Source organism: Poecilia latipinna, unplaced genomic scaffold (genome assembly GCF_001443285.1).
Source record: "Poecilia latipinna isolate Pla-1442-1.1 unplaced genomic scaffold, P_latipinna-1.0 Scaffold37, whole genome shotgun sequence".
In the NCBI taxonomy this organism is placed as follows: domain Eukaryota; kingdom Metazoa; phylum Chordata; class Actinopteri; order Cyprinodontiformes; family Poeciliidae; genus Poecilia; species Poecilia latipinna.
The window spans coordinates 1,311,566-1,325,893 of NW_015112653.1; the positions used below are offsets into that span (position 1 = coordinate 1,311,566).

At 39.0% G+C, this 14,328-nt stretch overlaps 1 protein-coding gene across 2 annotated transcripts in view; it reads left to right on the forward strand.

Moving 5' to 3' along the window:
* Positions 1–12,330, forward strand: part of LOC106955245 (glutamate decarboxylase 1) — a 23,284-nt gene extending 10,954 nt beyond the window's left edge. For both annotated transcript variants that reach the window (XM_015045324.1, XM_015045333.1), the window contains exons 4-17: positions 823–978; positions 2,110–2,352; positions 2,427–2,517; positions 6,079–6,191; positions 6,363–6,478; positions 6,583–6,662; positions 6,734–6,788; positions 7,112–7,228; positions 7,351–7,415; positions 8,411–8,489; positions 8,591–8,740; positions 8,829–8,936; positions 9,109–9,198; positions 9,647–12,330. In XM_015045324.1, the coding sequence (XP_014900810.1) occupies positions 823–978; positions 2,110–2,352; positions 2,427–2,517; positions 6,079–6,191; positions 6,363–6,478; positions 6,583–6,662; positions 6,734–6,788; positions 7,112–7,228; positions 7,351–7,415; positions 8,411–8,489; positions 8,591–8,740; positions 8,829–8,936; positions 9,109–9,198; positions 9,647–9,820 (1,637 nt within the window). In that variant the 3' untranslated portion in view covers positions 9,821–12,330. The remainder of the gene's footprint in view (positions 1–822; positions 979–2,109; positions 2,353–2,426; positions 2,518–6,078; positions 6,192–6,362; positions 6,479–6,582; positions 6,663–6,733; positions 6,789–7,111; positions 7,229–7,350; positions 7,416–8,410; positions 8,490–8,590; positions 8,741–8,828; positions 8,937–9,108; positions 9,199–9,646) is intronic.
* The last annotated feature ends 1,998 nt before the right edge of the window (positions 12,331–14,328 follow it).

Consider the following 14,328-nt stretch of genomic DNA (forward strand, 5'->3'; position numbering starts at 1 on the left):
TTTAATTTGCCACAACTTTTTAATTCCACCCGGCAGTGGAAAAGCGTCATCAGAGGTTATCATGTCCCCCTCCTCCTGTGCGGGAACAAATGAAAGAGGGAAATTATCTGGGATGGATTTTCCAATTTCCACTTGGAGAGTCTATTTTCAGTCTCACTCCGGCCAACCAAGGACGAGCTGACATCCACCATAATGTTGAATATCACGCATCAGTGCACGGCGCAGCTTTCTGCTCTGTTCCGCTTTCTGCTGCTTTTCATTACGAGTATTTAATTATTGTAGGTGGTTTAACCGCAACACAACGAAAGAAGCAAAAAGTAAACAATAAAAAGAAAACAATAATATCTTAGGTAAAAATGATGGCGGCCTTTGAAATTTCTCTTGTTGTCCCGATAAGGCTCCCGTATCAGCGCGGCCTGCTGAAAGGCGCTCCTGTCGTTTATTCTGCCCACCGCTGTGAAAAATCTCACGCTTTCATGGGGATTTACAGCCTGTACATGACAGCGATTTGTTTTTGCTTGGCTGGAGTTCGGTGCTGATGTCATCGCCGGCTTCACCTTCCAGATCCCCCCGCAACCCCACGCCCTCTCTCTCCCCAACCTCAAGCATATAAATAGGGAACGGATGGCTCCCTTTACTCATGAAAAACAGACCGAGACGATACGGTGCATCCCCCGGGGGAACAGAGGAGATTAGATAATTAAAAAAGAAAACACTTACCACTGAGCTTTTTCTTTTTTCTTTTTTTTTTTCTTTTTTTTACAAACATGTTTGGGCAGTGTGGTCATCCTCTGGACCCGTCTCCTTCTTGTAAACGTTTAGGATTTCTGCAGAAGAACAACAGTCTGGAGGAGAGGAGCAGGATTGTGAGCTCCCTGAAGGAGCGCACGGCCCAGAACCTCATGGCCTGCGATAACGCCGGAGGAGACCCGCGTTTCAGGCGGACAGAGACAGACTTCTCCAACCTGTACGCCAGAGGTAGGCTTCGGAAAACGATAGGATTTTGAAATAAATTCAATTTTAAGACTTGTTGCAGTTGGTGGAGAAGTGGATTTGCGATGAAATACCGAAATAATAATAATAATAATAATAATAATAATAATAATAATAATAATAATAATAATAATAAAAAACACACGTAATGAAATTTGTGTTAAAGGCAATTCCTCATTGAATTTTGCAAGTGAAGTTGATTCATAGCACAAATTACACACAGAGTAAATTTGAGCGTCCAGAGTGATGTTGCTGCTGACGACCTAGATTTGATTGAGATCAATTATCGTTAATAATGCTCTCAATGCATAGACCTTTGCTGACATATTGAAAACCCTTGGATTGTAACATTGCAATAGCAAAAAACTAAAAAGTGTGGCATGCATTTGAATTTGTAATTATTATTATTATTATTATTATTATTATTATTATTATTATTATTATTATTATTATACTAATAAATAAATCCAGTTCAGCCTTCAGACTTCACATAATTAGTCAAAAATGTTCTGGAACAATCTGTCGACAGGAAAATATTTAATCATGGACAAGACAAATTCAGCCTTTCTACAAAAGTGGCAAGAAACAACATTTGTTGAGAGAAAGTTATAAATCTTGTTTGCTTCGAAACATGAATAGGACACAACAAACGTGGAAGAAGGCGCTCCAATCGCACAAAAGTTGAACTTTTTGTTGCATAACTGAAACTATAGTCATGCCACAAAGTAACAACGAATGTCACTTCGAGAGCACTATCAACATGGTGGTGGTGGCAGCATCGTGCTGTGGGGACTTTTTTTCTTCGTGAGTGGGGACGGGGAAGGTGAGTCGGATGGAAAGATGGATGTAGCCTAATAAAGGTAGTCCTGGAAGAAATCAGGTTGAACAGCAAAAGACTGGGGTGAATGTTCTTAAAGGAGCCACGCATGGTTTAATATAGATTTTCAACTAAAAGACACAAATTCAGCAGAAATGTTGGGATGCAACTGGCTGGAGATCCTTTTACCGGATAGTGTAATGTATGTGGCGGAATCTAAATTTGCCTGCATATTGAACTGATTAGGTATTTCCGTATAGATGATGATATTTATTGTGAACCCTTTCCCATTTTTGCAGATCTGTTGCCATCAAAGAACGGAGAGGAGGCAACCTTGCAGTTCCTGCTGGAGGTCATGGAGATCCTCACCAGCTATGTCAGGAAGACCTTTGACAGATCCACCAAGGTCCTGGACTTCCACCATCCTCACCAGCTGCTGGAGGGAATGGAGGGCTTCAACCTGGAGCTCTCCGACCAGCCCGAGTCTCTGGAGCAGATCCTGGTGGACTGCAGGGACACTCTGAAATATGGAGTGAGAACAGGTAGGAAGCCCGAGAACTGCAGCCGGGTCGATAGACCCGGCATTAATTCACAGGCACCGCTTTGTCACCCGCAGGCCACCCCAGGTTCTTTAACCAGCTGTCCACTGGATTAGACATCGTGGGCTTGGCAGGAGAGTGGCTCACTTCCACAGCCAACACTAATATGTGAGTACAGTTGGGATAAATCACACACTGTATTTGTTCCCATTTGCTTTCCCAATGGTCCATGAAGAGGGACCATTGGGAAAGCATTATCAGCTGGAGGAATAGTTGAAGTGACGGACAGTAATTACTGTCTCCCGCTGAAGAAAACCCCAGAACTCCCTAATGGACTGTCAGTCAAGCAAGGAGATAAAAGAACACAAACGAGGACATTAGTGCAGCTACGCCCCTGCACTGTTGTCGATACTGGCCTGTGCTTATAAGAGGTGGGCGCATAATTCAACCCTGCAGGCAAACTAAATTGCATATTGATTAGCGTTCACAGTTTACATGGTGTCTTTGTTTCATGTTATGCCAGTTCCTGTGACATAACAAAATGGAAAGAAACAACCTCGGCTCACTTTGAGCCGCGCGTACACAGTGTGAGCAGCAGCATCCCCGGGTCTCTGTGGGAAGGTTCTGTCCTGCAATAAATCATTTTCACACTAACTAAGTCCCTTCCTTCGTTTTGTGCGACTGTCAGTCACAGAATCCTTGATTTAGCTACGCCGGCGGTCATAATGGTGGATGCATTTTGCAGCAGTGTACCTCATAAACAGTCGCAGGCCAGTGTATGACTGTGGAGATAACGCCAGCTCAGGGTTCTCAGAGTTCCTACAGCCTGAGATCAATACCATAAACCAGAGATTTATGCCTCTATTGTTCACCCTTTACAACTTTAGCACCCCGATCGCTAAATCAAACTATCAACTGCTGTACAGTGTAAAACTGAAACAAAGGACTTGCGGAGGAAGTCAGAATTAAAAGCTTTATATTTTGCCCATAAAATTATAACAATAAAAAAAAGAAACAAAATACTAAAGTAGTTCTGCAGAAATTATTCTCATCCATTGGATCTTTTATTCATTAGGTGACTTTAGACAAAAAGAAGACTATAACACATGGTTGACTCAAAAAGAGATACTTAAGATACAACAATCTATTTTTGTCTTAAACAATAAAAGATCTTTAGTTAATCAGCTCCTTACTCTTGATTAAAGATTAGTTATAAACCATAAATAATGATAGATTAAGTGTCTTGAGATAGAAAAGATGGATTTTCTTTTTTAGTAATTAACATTCTGTAAAACAAGACACCAAATCTTTATCAGTTTATCACAGTAAAGCCATAAATTACACTTTTTTCCCCACTTAAAAAAGGTGAATTGTAGGAGAGTTGTGCGACTAAGAGTACTAAGAATGATTTGCAGAGCTTCCCACAACACACAGTATTTTACATTGTGAGTGGTGTGTTCTCAGTAATATGCTGCCTTTTTCATCAACACATCATGTTTTGCATGTGAGCCAGAAAGTGCAGTTTAATTCTCACCAGAACTTCTTGTCATGTTTGCTATATCCACTACATGGTCTGTGAAAAAAGTCTTACATCTTTCAACAAAGTCTATCCTTCTGGAAATCTCTGGTGAAGACCAGAGTTGTGGTTTTGTCAACAGAAGTAAACAAAACTGCTGTGTTTTTACTGGGATTAAGTCAAACATAGATGAACTAATTACATGATTTCTAAACGTAGCTGGTTGCGCTGGATTTTATTTAGGAGTATCAGAGTAAAGTGGGCTAAACACAAATCACACGTTACAGATTTGTATCAGCAGGAAATCTTGAAAACCTCAAAACAATTTGTTTCCTTTATACAACCATGAACTTCTCTATTAGATGACATTTCTATGAGCGATATTGACGGATTGGTTACGATGTGAAAAGATGCAGAAAAGATATTACATTTTTTAAGGCACTGCACTTCAGTAACCTTTGTGAAGTTACTTTAAGTATCTGCTTAAAGTATCTTTAAGCAGATACTTTAATTTATCTGCTTAAAGTAAACACCTACATCCATTTTTACAGATGCTAAAACGTAGGGGGGGGAGGGGTGGAAATCATATGACTCGCATTAAATCAGACTACCGAGTTTATAGTTTTAATATGACAAGATGTGAATATTTTCAAACATAATGATCATTTTGCAGGATACTCTCTGCTTTTAGACTTAATAAGCTGAGATAAATATTATAAATCTCTTTCAAACCTTAAAAACTGCCCCATCTTTTCTCAGTTGTAGCATCCCGTCTATCCTGCCTGAGGTTTCCTATGCTCCAATTTACGTTTATTAATTACTCCATCACTTCTAATTATCCCAGATAAATATCGACTGACACTAATAGACTGACAATCACATTCTGCTCTTTCATAAGCAGAGTAACTGTGACCTGTCTGCAGGAATGAGTGTGGCCAAATTAACGCGTGACGTCTGTGACTTGTTTGCTTTTGGTCTGCACATTCGCCTCTGCTGAAGATGCTGAGCCACACTGCAGACGTAATGCAATCTTCCTCAGATTCATTTTTACTTGCTTTGCATGAACGGACGGTACACTTATGTAATTAGAGTGTCACTGGTCTGGAAAAGATGGATTAGTCTGCCAGTACTGTAATTCCAAATTGACTGTGTCGCAGAGAGGCTTCACAATGCGTGGCTCGTTTGAACAAGCCCCATATGCTCTGAGGAGATAAAAGAAATTCATGGAAGTCTTTGGAGAACAAAGCACCACATTATTGTTATCAGTTCTGCACAATTTTAACCAAATGGTGCATTTTAAAGAGAGAAGCGCAGCAATAAAACAGCTTCTTTTCGTCAGATTTTAAGTGTTTTAGAATACTCAGAATGTAGATACAATTAATTATTGTCATTTGCAACGTTTAGCTGAGTTTATTTAACCTGGATAAAAACAGCTTTTGTTAGTTACATTGTTTATTATCAAATTAAGTTAATCTATTTGCATTATAACAGCATGTAACAACATAAGCATATATTTTTTGGTTTATTCAACTGTGTTTGGGGGAGAAATAAGAGGTAAAAATGCTATTAAAAAAGTGAAATTAGTTTAATAGTTGTTCTACAGTCTGTCTGGAGACAGAAACCTTGGGTTGATGTTAAACTAAAAGTGTCATGGTTTTGTTTTTCATGGTGCAGTAGCGTTTCTCTGATGGCAGTTGTTTTTATCTTAATTAGTTTTAGCCTAATTATTCCTCTGAATATGTTCTTTTTTTCAGCAAATTACCTTTTTTAGTCTATCAATTAATCGATTACTAAAATATTTGACAATTCTTTCAATAATTAGTTCATCACAATTAATTTGACCGACCATTTCAGCCCTGAAACGTTCACGTAGATTAAGGTGTTAAGAGTCTCTGATGGTTTTCAGAGCAGCAGATCTCAAACAGGTCCTGATAAATGATAGCGACAACTTAAACTTCCCAGATCCCATCGCTCTCTCCTGCAGGGCCAGCTCATTTGCTGTTTTACAGCTGGAGCGCCATTTCAGTTCCAGTTTCCTCAGAAAATGGTCTCAGCCAAGAGCATTTCATGAGAGCTTCATTCAGGAACTCAGCACTCATCCTGTGACCTCTGGAAGTCAGCTAAAACAGAGCTGTGTGTTATGCAGGAAAACTCTCGGTTGGGCTTTTATATCGCATACATACAAGTAAATGTGATCATTTTGTCTGCTTTAGGTTCACTTATGAGATTGCCCCTGTTTTTGTGCTGATGGAGCAGCTGACGCTCAAGAAGATGAGAGAGATAGTTGGCTGGCCAAACGGAGAGGGAGACGGAATATTTTCTCCAGGTAAAAGTACAACCAAAGAGCTTAAAAAGAACACAAATCTTGATAAAACAAAGCAAAATTCAGTCCAATGTGCTGCTTGTTATTACATTTATCATTGTACCCATGTATACGGCCGTTTTGTCTTGGTTCATATTAAATAGCTGAAAATTTGCGCTCTTTTGGTCTCGATAGGCGGTGCCATCTCCAACATGTACAGCGTGATGATTGCCAGATACAAGTCCTTCCCTGAAGTCAAGACCAAAGGCATGGCAGCTGCACCCCGACTGGTGCTCTTCACGTCTGAGCATGTTAGTTCAACACTTCTCCCTGGTCATCTCACCAATTTAAACATGCTAACTTAAGCTTACAATAAGCTGGATCCGTTCATCTGACGGTGTTTTTGTTCCTGCAGAGCCACTATTCCATCAAGAAAGCAAGTGCGGCTCTGGGCTTTGGAACAGAGAACCTTATCCTATTAAAGACAGATGAGAGGTTTGCTTTGTTTAATATCGTTTAGCAAACTTTTATAATATATGGAATACTGATGCTGGTTTTACTTACAGAGGGAGAGTTATTCCTGCTGATCTGGAGGCAAAAATAATGGAGGTCAAGCAAAAGGTAAAAATAGACCTTTGACAACACCTCACCAATCAGCTTTTTCCCCTCCGTCCAGTACTTCCCGTAATCAGAAACACTCATACGAGCTTCAGCTTCGTGTGCCGGAGCAACTTTAATGCGACCACTGCTGCTCTCACTTCACATTTTGACGCTGCAGCCTTAAATTTTCTCTCCAGGAAGTAATTTCTGTAGAAGAAATAAAAGTAGCGTACCAAAAGAAGGATGCATAATCAGAGAATTTTCTTCTCTGCCCATCTCCTTGATGAATAATAACATGGAGCAAAAAAAAACAACCCAGTCCTCCGTTTTCTTCTGCTTTTCAGGGGTACGTTCCAATGTTTGTGAACGCCACTGCCGGCACCACTGTCTACGGAGCCTTTGACCCCATCAATGAGATCGCAGACATCTGTGAGAAGTACAACATATGGCTCCATGTAGATGTAAGGGAATAATACATCATTACTACCTTTCGACTAGCTAAAGACTACGAGTCTGTCATCCGTTGTACAACTTGTATCAGTGTTTCCAGTGTTATTACAGTGCAGCATGTTGTGCTGTGCAGGGTGCATGGGGAGGAGGCTTGCTGATGTCCAGAAGACACAGACACAAGCTGAATGGAGTAGAAAGGTAAAAAAACAAAAAACATCCTGTTTAGGGAACAGCATGTTCAGTACAATAAAAGGATTGTGTTTGTGGTCTTAAAAAAATATGGAACTGCTATAAATCTGTTTTCATTGTTTTGTGTGCCATGAAGGTTGGTGTTTCCAAAACACTTTATATAAGTCGAAACATAAAGAAGTAAAGCACAATTTGTTCATTCTTTATAGCATGCCGTTGTTTTGTATGTTCCTTGAGCAATGCTATGGAAAAGGTGCAGTATTTACATTGTGCCACTGTGTGAAAACATTTATTATTGTCTCTTTTTCCATCCTTAGAAATGACCTGACCATCATGGGCATAGGCATTTGATGATTGCCACCTAGTGGTTAAACCACTATAGACTAAATAAATCAGAAAATAGGCAGAGTCCCCCTACAAACTCACAAGCTTTTATAATGCTGAGTTGAGCAAGAGAAGTGATATCATTTGGGAAACATTTATTTAGATTTTATAGCAGCTAGGCCTATGTCCATTCTCTATTGTATCCAAAGTGAGATTTACCTGCCTTTACTGTTTTGTTTTTTACATTACTACAGTATTAGATATGCTGAAAAGTGATGCTACTTGTTTTATTATTATTATTATTATTATTATTATTATTATTATTATTATTATTATTATTATTATTATTATTATTATTATTATTATTATTATTTATTTATTCTGCTGATAATTACTTGACCACTCAGGGGCTCTATAGCATAGGACTGGCAAATCTGCCTAGGCTAGCATATCAAAAAATATTTTAAAAAGTACATAAAGTAATTTATTTATTTATTTTTTTGGTTGTTTTTAAGTATGATGAATATGCTACTAAACTGAAACTTCATTTGACAAATATACCATCAGTCACTCTAGCTGAAATGACATCTTTATATGTTTTCAGTTTGCTGCTTGTCTTTGCAGACTAGGCACACTCAATCCCTCGCAGAGATTTGTTTACTGTTTCCATATCTGTGCAGGGCGAACTCAGTCACCTGGAACCCTCACAAGATGATGGGAGTGCCACTGCAGTGCTCCGCCATTCTGGTCAGGGAGAGGGTACGTCTGTGTCATCGGTGAAGATACTGTGATCGGTGAAGTTGAACACAGCACTCTTTCCTCCTGTTTATCCCTCATCCTCATTGTTGTTCCCACTGCAGGGACTTTTACAAGGCTGCAACTCTATGTGCGCGGGCTACCTGTTCCAGCCAGACAAGCAGTACGACGTCACATACGACACGGGGGATAAGGCCATTCAGTGCGGACGCCATGTTGATATCTTTAAGTTCTGGCTCATGTGGAAGGCAAAGGTGAGCAATTATCTGATTCAGCTCACTGTCAGAGTCTGACATGTTAAATAACTGACTGTAATTTCATTTTCTTTTATCCACAAAAAAGGGAACAGTAGGATTTGAGCAGCATATAGACAAGTGCTTGGATCTGTCGGCGTACCTCTACGACAAAATAAAAAACAGAGAGGGATTTGAGATGGTGTTCAAGTCAGAGGTAAGATCCAAACGGTTCTCATGTGTCTCTTTCCACAAGAGCTTTGTCAACCTGGGACATAATGAGGCAATATTCATAATTTACCCTGGTTTCAGCACTGTTTAGATCATTTTTACTTTGCTGAGACAGTAACAAGCTGCACCCATTCCAAATGTTGTTTTGTCTCAATCAGCCGCAGCACACTAATGTCTGCTTCTGGTACATTCCTCCGAGCCTTCGTGGCATGCCTGATGGGAAAGAGAAGCGCGAGAGACTGCACAAGGTAATGGCTCATTAATCTGCAAATTAAGTCTCTTTTCAAACTTCTCTCCTCACATGTGGCTCATTCATAAAGACACACAGGTAGCAAAGGGGGGAAAACAAACAGGCATAATGGTTTACAGTGCAATGCAAAAGAATTCACAGTCTTGTACCTCTCACCTTTAATCACATTACAGTCACAGATTTTAGTACTGTGAAGCAGAAAGAAAATAATATATGATTTTCAACTGTTTCAGCACAACATGACCAGAAAAACTTGAAATGCATTTGTATTTACTCCCCCTGTGTCGATACTTCCGATCTTTTTGCGGCACATTTCTGCTCTATGATGCTTCAGAACAAAACAACTTGATTCTGCAATATGTACGATGGGGGACTCGTTTTGGTTTTTAAATTCCTCCAGAAGGCACTGCAGAGCAGATTTCTAACTGCACAATATTTGCATCAAGGTGGCTCCCAAGATCAAGGCCATGATGATGGAGTCGGGTACCACTATGGTGAGTTACCAACCACAGGGAGACAAAGTCAACTTCTTTCGCATGGTCATCTCCAACCCTGCAGCCACCAGGTCAGACATCGACTTCCTGGTTGAGGAGATCGAGCGACTGGGCCATGAACTGTGAGAGTCTACTGCAGATTGTATTCTCCGACATTAATGAGTGCTGAGCTTTGCTTTATGTTCCCTTTGTCTTTTCAACAGAGTAACATTTTTTTTGCCTACCAGTATTGTCTGGCAATGCACAATTAACAATAGTGTACCCAGTGTGTTTCTGTCGGTTTTGTCTTTAGCTACGTTGATGTATGTATTGAAAACATTTGCACATCTGACAAAAAAAAAAAAAAAAAAAAAAAAAAGCACAGTGGCATTCTCGTCTATTATGCAAAGTGGGAATAAACCACAATAAGGAGAATAAATTGAAATGGGGTCATTTTCTGTTTACAAAGAAAATGAAATATTGTTAGAAAAAGAGCATTCAGTAACACATTAAATGATTTTAAGACATAAAGTTAAGATAAGAATAAAAAGGAATAAAAATCTTTTGTTGTAATTTTTGGTAAGAAAATAATTGACAAGAAATCTAAGACAAGATTTAAAATCTAAACAGAAAGAAAGGAATCCATTAGAATGAGAGCAAGTACACAAACAATGATGTTATAAAGATTTGGGAGCAATAATCTCACTCTTTTTTTAGAGCAGCATCAATGGTAAAAGTCTGGTTATAATCGTTTGAGCAGCTAAAAACTCTGCACATCTAGCATTTTCTCTGGATATATGGGGAATTTTAGGGCAGGAACAACATTTTAATGGATTCATCAACTTGATTTTACATAAGCAAGGAACATTGTAAGTTTTCATAGCTGAGGATTCTAATGAAAGTATTATTTGCAGTAGTATTGCTGTAGAGGGGAACAGGCGTTAAAAACAGAATTTCTCTCTGTTCTTGTTGATGTAAAAGTTAGTATTGGCACAGCACAGCTCGCTACTGCAGGCAGATAGAAAAGCAACATTTAACCATTTTGTGCTGATAAAATGCCCCTCAATGTTGGTGTTGTTGAGGATACTGGTTCAATGCTGGAGGTTCATAGCAACCAGCGTTTGTGCGTTTTCATCAGAAACCAGTACTGAGAGCTAAAAATATTACCCTGTTTTTTGCAATCTTAGTCAGGCACAAGCTTCTGTTGTAACTGCAGGGGGCGCTGTTTCATACAGAATTATCACATACAGTCCTGTGAAATTGTTTCCCCCATAAGAGATTATTTTCCTTTTTCTTATTGTTCCATTTTTTCTATATAAAGCATATACTTTGCAGGCCTCAAACGAGGTGTGGAAAGTTTTAGAATATGAATCTTGAAAAAATAATTATTTTTTTGTGTTCAAAACAAAAATTTTTATTTTTTTTTTCAACTGACGTACGATGAAGTAATAAAATAACCAAAAACATGCACAAGCGCCATGATAAAAGGGCCTCTTTTAATGTCTCATATACCGCATACTACCAGTTTTTCTAGAATGGAAATGCTGAGAAAAGTTCAATTCATTCGCATTCAGATGTGGATATGTTTAGCAAGTGAATTATACTGAGAAATACTGTAAAAGCCTATTAATTTGGAAAGTGCTTACATTAAAAAAAAAAAAGCTGCCTCCCTCCCCCTGTGCCTGTAAAGCCTCCACAAAGAATGTCCCTCAGTGTGTTATCTGATGCAATATTCCAATATATTTTCAGACATAGTAGGTAAAATTATAACAGATCTTCACAACATAGACAAAAGCATAAACAACAGAAATGTAAAACATGTAACAGTTATGGTCTGTGTTGTATTTATCGAGCCAGTTGGGACGGCATAGCAGCTGCTGCAACCGACTGCAGTGACTTTTGTGTAGATTGTGTTTCATCGCCTCTGTGCCAAATATGTCCTGGAATCACAACGACCCATTTCTATAAGTAAATCAAACATTCAGGATACTGTGTGACAGATTATTTGATTTATATAGAGAGACTTTTATTGTGAATAGTATCCTTTGTTTGAAAAAACTCTGCTGTCAAACATGTGTTGGTGTGTTTGTGAACCAAAGACAGATTGGGTTGCAGTCATGAATATCGTCACGGAAATGGATTTAACTTTGACTTTAGTGCAAACGTGGAACCATGGCAGTGTCGTTGTGATTCACTGACTGAATGTCATCGAGGCTCCCTGGCAGTCCGGCCGCTGCTGACAAAAAGCACATTACCGAATCATGTTAACGGGGCAGCTTTAAATTTAGAGACATATGATTGTCTGTACTATATAATGTGAAGTGGAGTATAACTATAATATGCAAAATTATGATGGGTACGTGCTTTCTGTAGGCATAATTTTATGTTTAAAAAAAAAAAAAACTCTGCGGTTGTTTGTCATTAAGCATTTTTTGCTTGAACCAAGTAATGTATTTGCTACTGTACTATGACTGAGTGAACACCTGTACATTCCTGATTTTTGTGGGGATGAAACGTCCCTTGTAGTACTTAATGTAGGCACTTTAACATGACTAAATAACTACTGTATTCACAAAACTAATAAAGACATGAGCTGTAGATCATCTGCAGGCACAAGTATCTGTGGTTTCTTTGAAAGACTTAAGGATCCGATGGGGGGGGGGGGGGGATTTAACCAGAAATGGACTGTGACAGTAAGAGCACAGCTGGGCAATGAAGTTTGGAAGAATAAGATGAGGATGACAAATTTCACAAAATGTAAAGTTTTCAAAAAGTGCCATGGAGAACTGTTGATTCTGCTTTGTGTATATTTTGGCAGATGACATCACAGCAGGCAAAATAATGGTGCAATTAGTCCATATTATAGAAGATAAGAATTTTTTTTATATTAGATATTTTTCGGATCCTTCTCAAACCGTGCTGCTTGTTTTTTTTCCATCAGGTTTGTTTCTGTGGATATTTGCCTCTTGTAAAATGAGTAAACACATTATTCTGCTTGCATCGCCTTAAATAGTGTCATGATTAGGCAGTACAGCAGACTGCATGCAGTCTGAACTCACCGTTTGAGCTTACCAAGCCGTTTGAGCTTCATGCGTCTTCGATCAGGTGCTATCTGGAATGATGATGATGGTAACTTTGTATGCGGTGAATGCATGGACTTGGCTAATTATACAGTGAGCTTTTCTTTGAGGAAGATGCAGCTCGGATGGATCAGCAGCCTATCACAGGATGCTCACTTCCAAGGACCAGTTTGTCAGCTAAGGATTGTCAGCTAAGGATTTGACCTGTGGATAGAAGCTGGAGCACTCATGCATGCGAGTGGAGAAAATGCAGAAAGATCCCAAAGCCGTGATTTGAATCCAGGACCTTTTAGCTGCGAGATGGAACAGCAAGCAGCTGCAGCTTGCACTGTTCAGTTCATGTCTGCTGTCGTTGTTTGCTGAAATGGCAGGTTTTGCGCTGTATTATTCAAATATTATCATTGCAAAATAAAGGCTGTGCATGTTAACCTTAACATGCTGAAAATATTATTTCATCTACAGCATCAAATCTTTGGGTTGCATAAAAGTTTGAGTTCTTTATTTAAACATTTTTGGGTCCGTTTTTCTTTTCTTTTTTTCTTTCCAGAACCTCCTCTCAGTCCTGTTAGCACCATTAGTCAGATTAATTGCCCTTAAGAGACTTTTTTAAGTGATTGATAATCTCCCATCTGAAATTTCATGAGCCCCCACAGCCATTCTCCTCGATTCTCCCTTTCCTCACATATTTTTTGTCATAAAATGCATTCGACTGTGATCTCTTAACATTTACCCCCCCAAAACTCCCGCAAAGCCTATTTCAAGGATCTGCCTCGCTGTGTTTTATCTCGACACACTCACAAAAAGATCGACTGACTGACTGAGCGGCTCTCCTCCCTTCCTCCACCGGGCCGACGCTATTTCTTTGTTTCATGCTTCAGTGCAGCAATCATTACAGGACCCGATTGTCAATGGAGGCTTTTGTGAAACTGCAGAAAACGGAGGGGTGGAGGGAGCGACCACTGAAAATCACCTCTGACTTCCTTCTACAGGGGGAGTCATTTCTGCTTTTTGTTTGGTGCTTTTTCAATGATTGTATCCGTGGAGGTTAAATGTTCCTAAAGCATAATAATGCAGCTAATTTGGAGGCAGCTGCAGGAGAATATTATGATTGAATGCAAATGGAAACAGCTTTTATAGCTCCTGCAGTCAGTCACAGTCTGGTGGGTTTTGGAGTAAATCAATGTTCCATATCAGAGTCAATTAACTCATAATATGTGCCATTAAATCTGTATAATGTTTAATCAAATGTTTAAAAAAAAAAGCCACAATATGGAGTTAAAATGAAAAAGCTTTGAAAAAGGTTTAAACTGTTACTGATGAAAATGCAAATGTGACAATTTAAGAGACAAAAACATGACATTCTTCTGCCAAAGTTTTTGTTTTTTACTTAAATCATCTAAAAATAAATACAAAAATAAGAAAAAAAAAAAACAGGCGATGGATGCTTTCAAAACAGATTCTTCAAACTTTGCCCCCTCAACCTGCTGCGGTGTGCAGATTATTTTCCACATGTCCTGTCTCTGGGTTTCAGACTTACCATGTGAAGAAACTGGTTGCCAACATATATATATATAT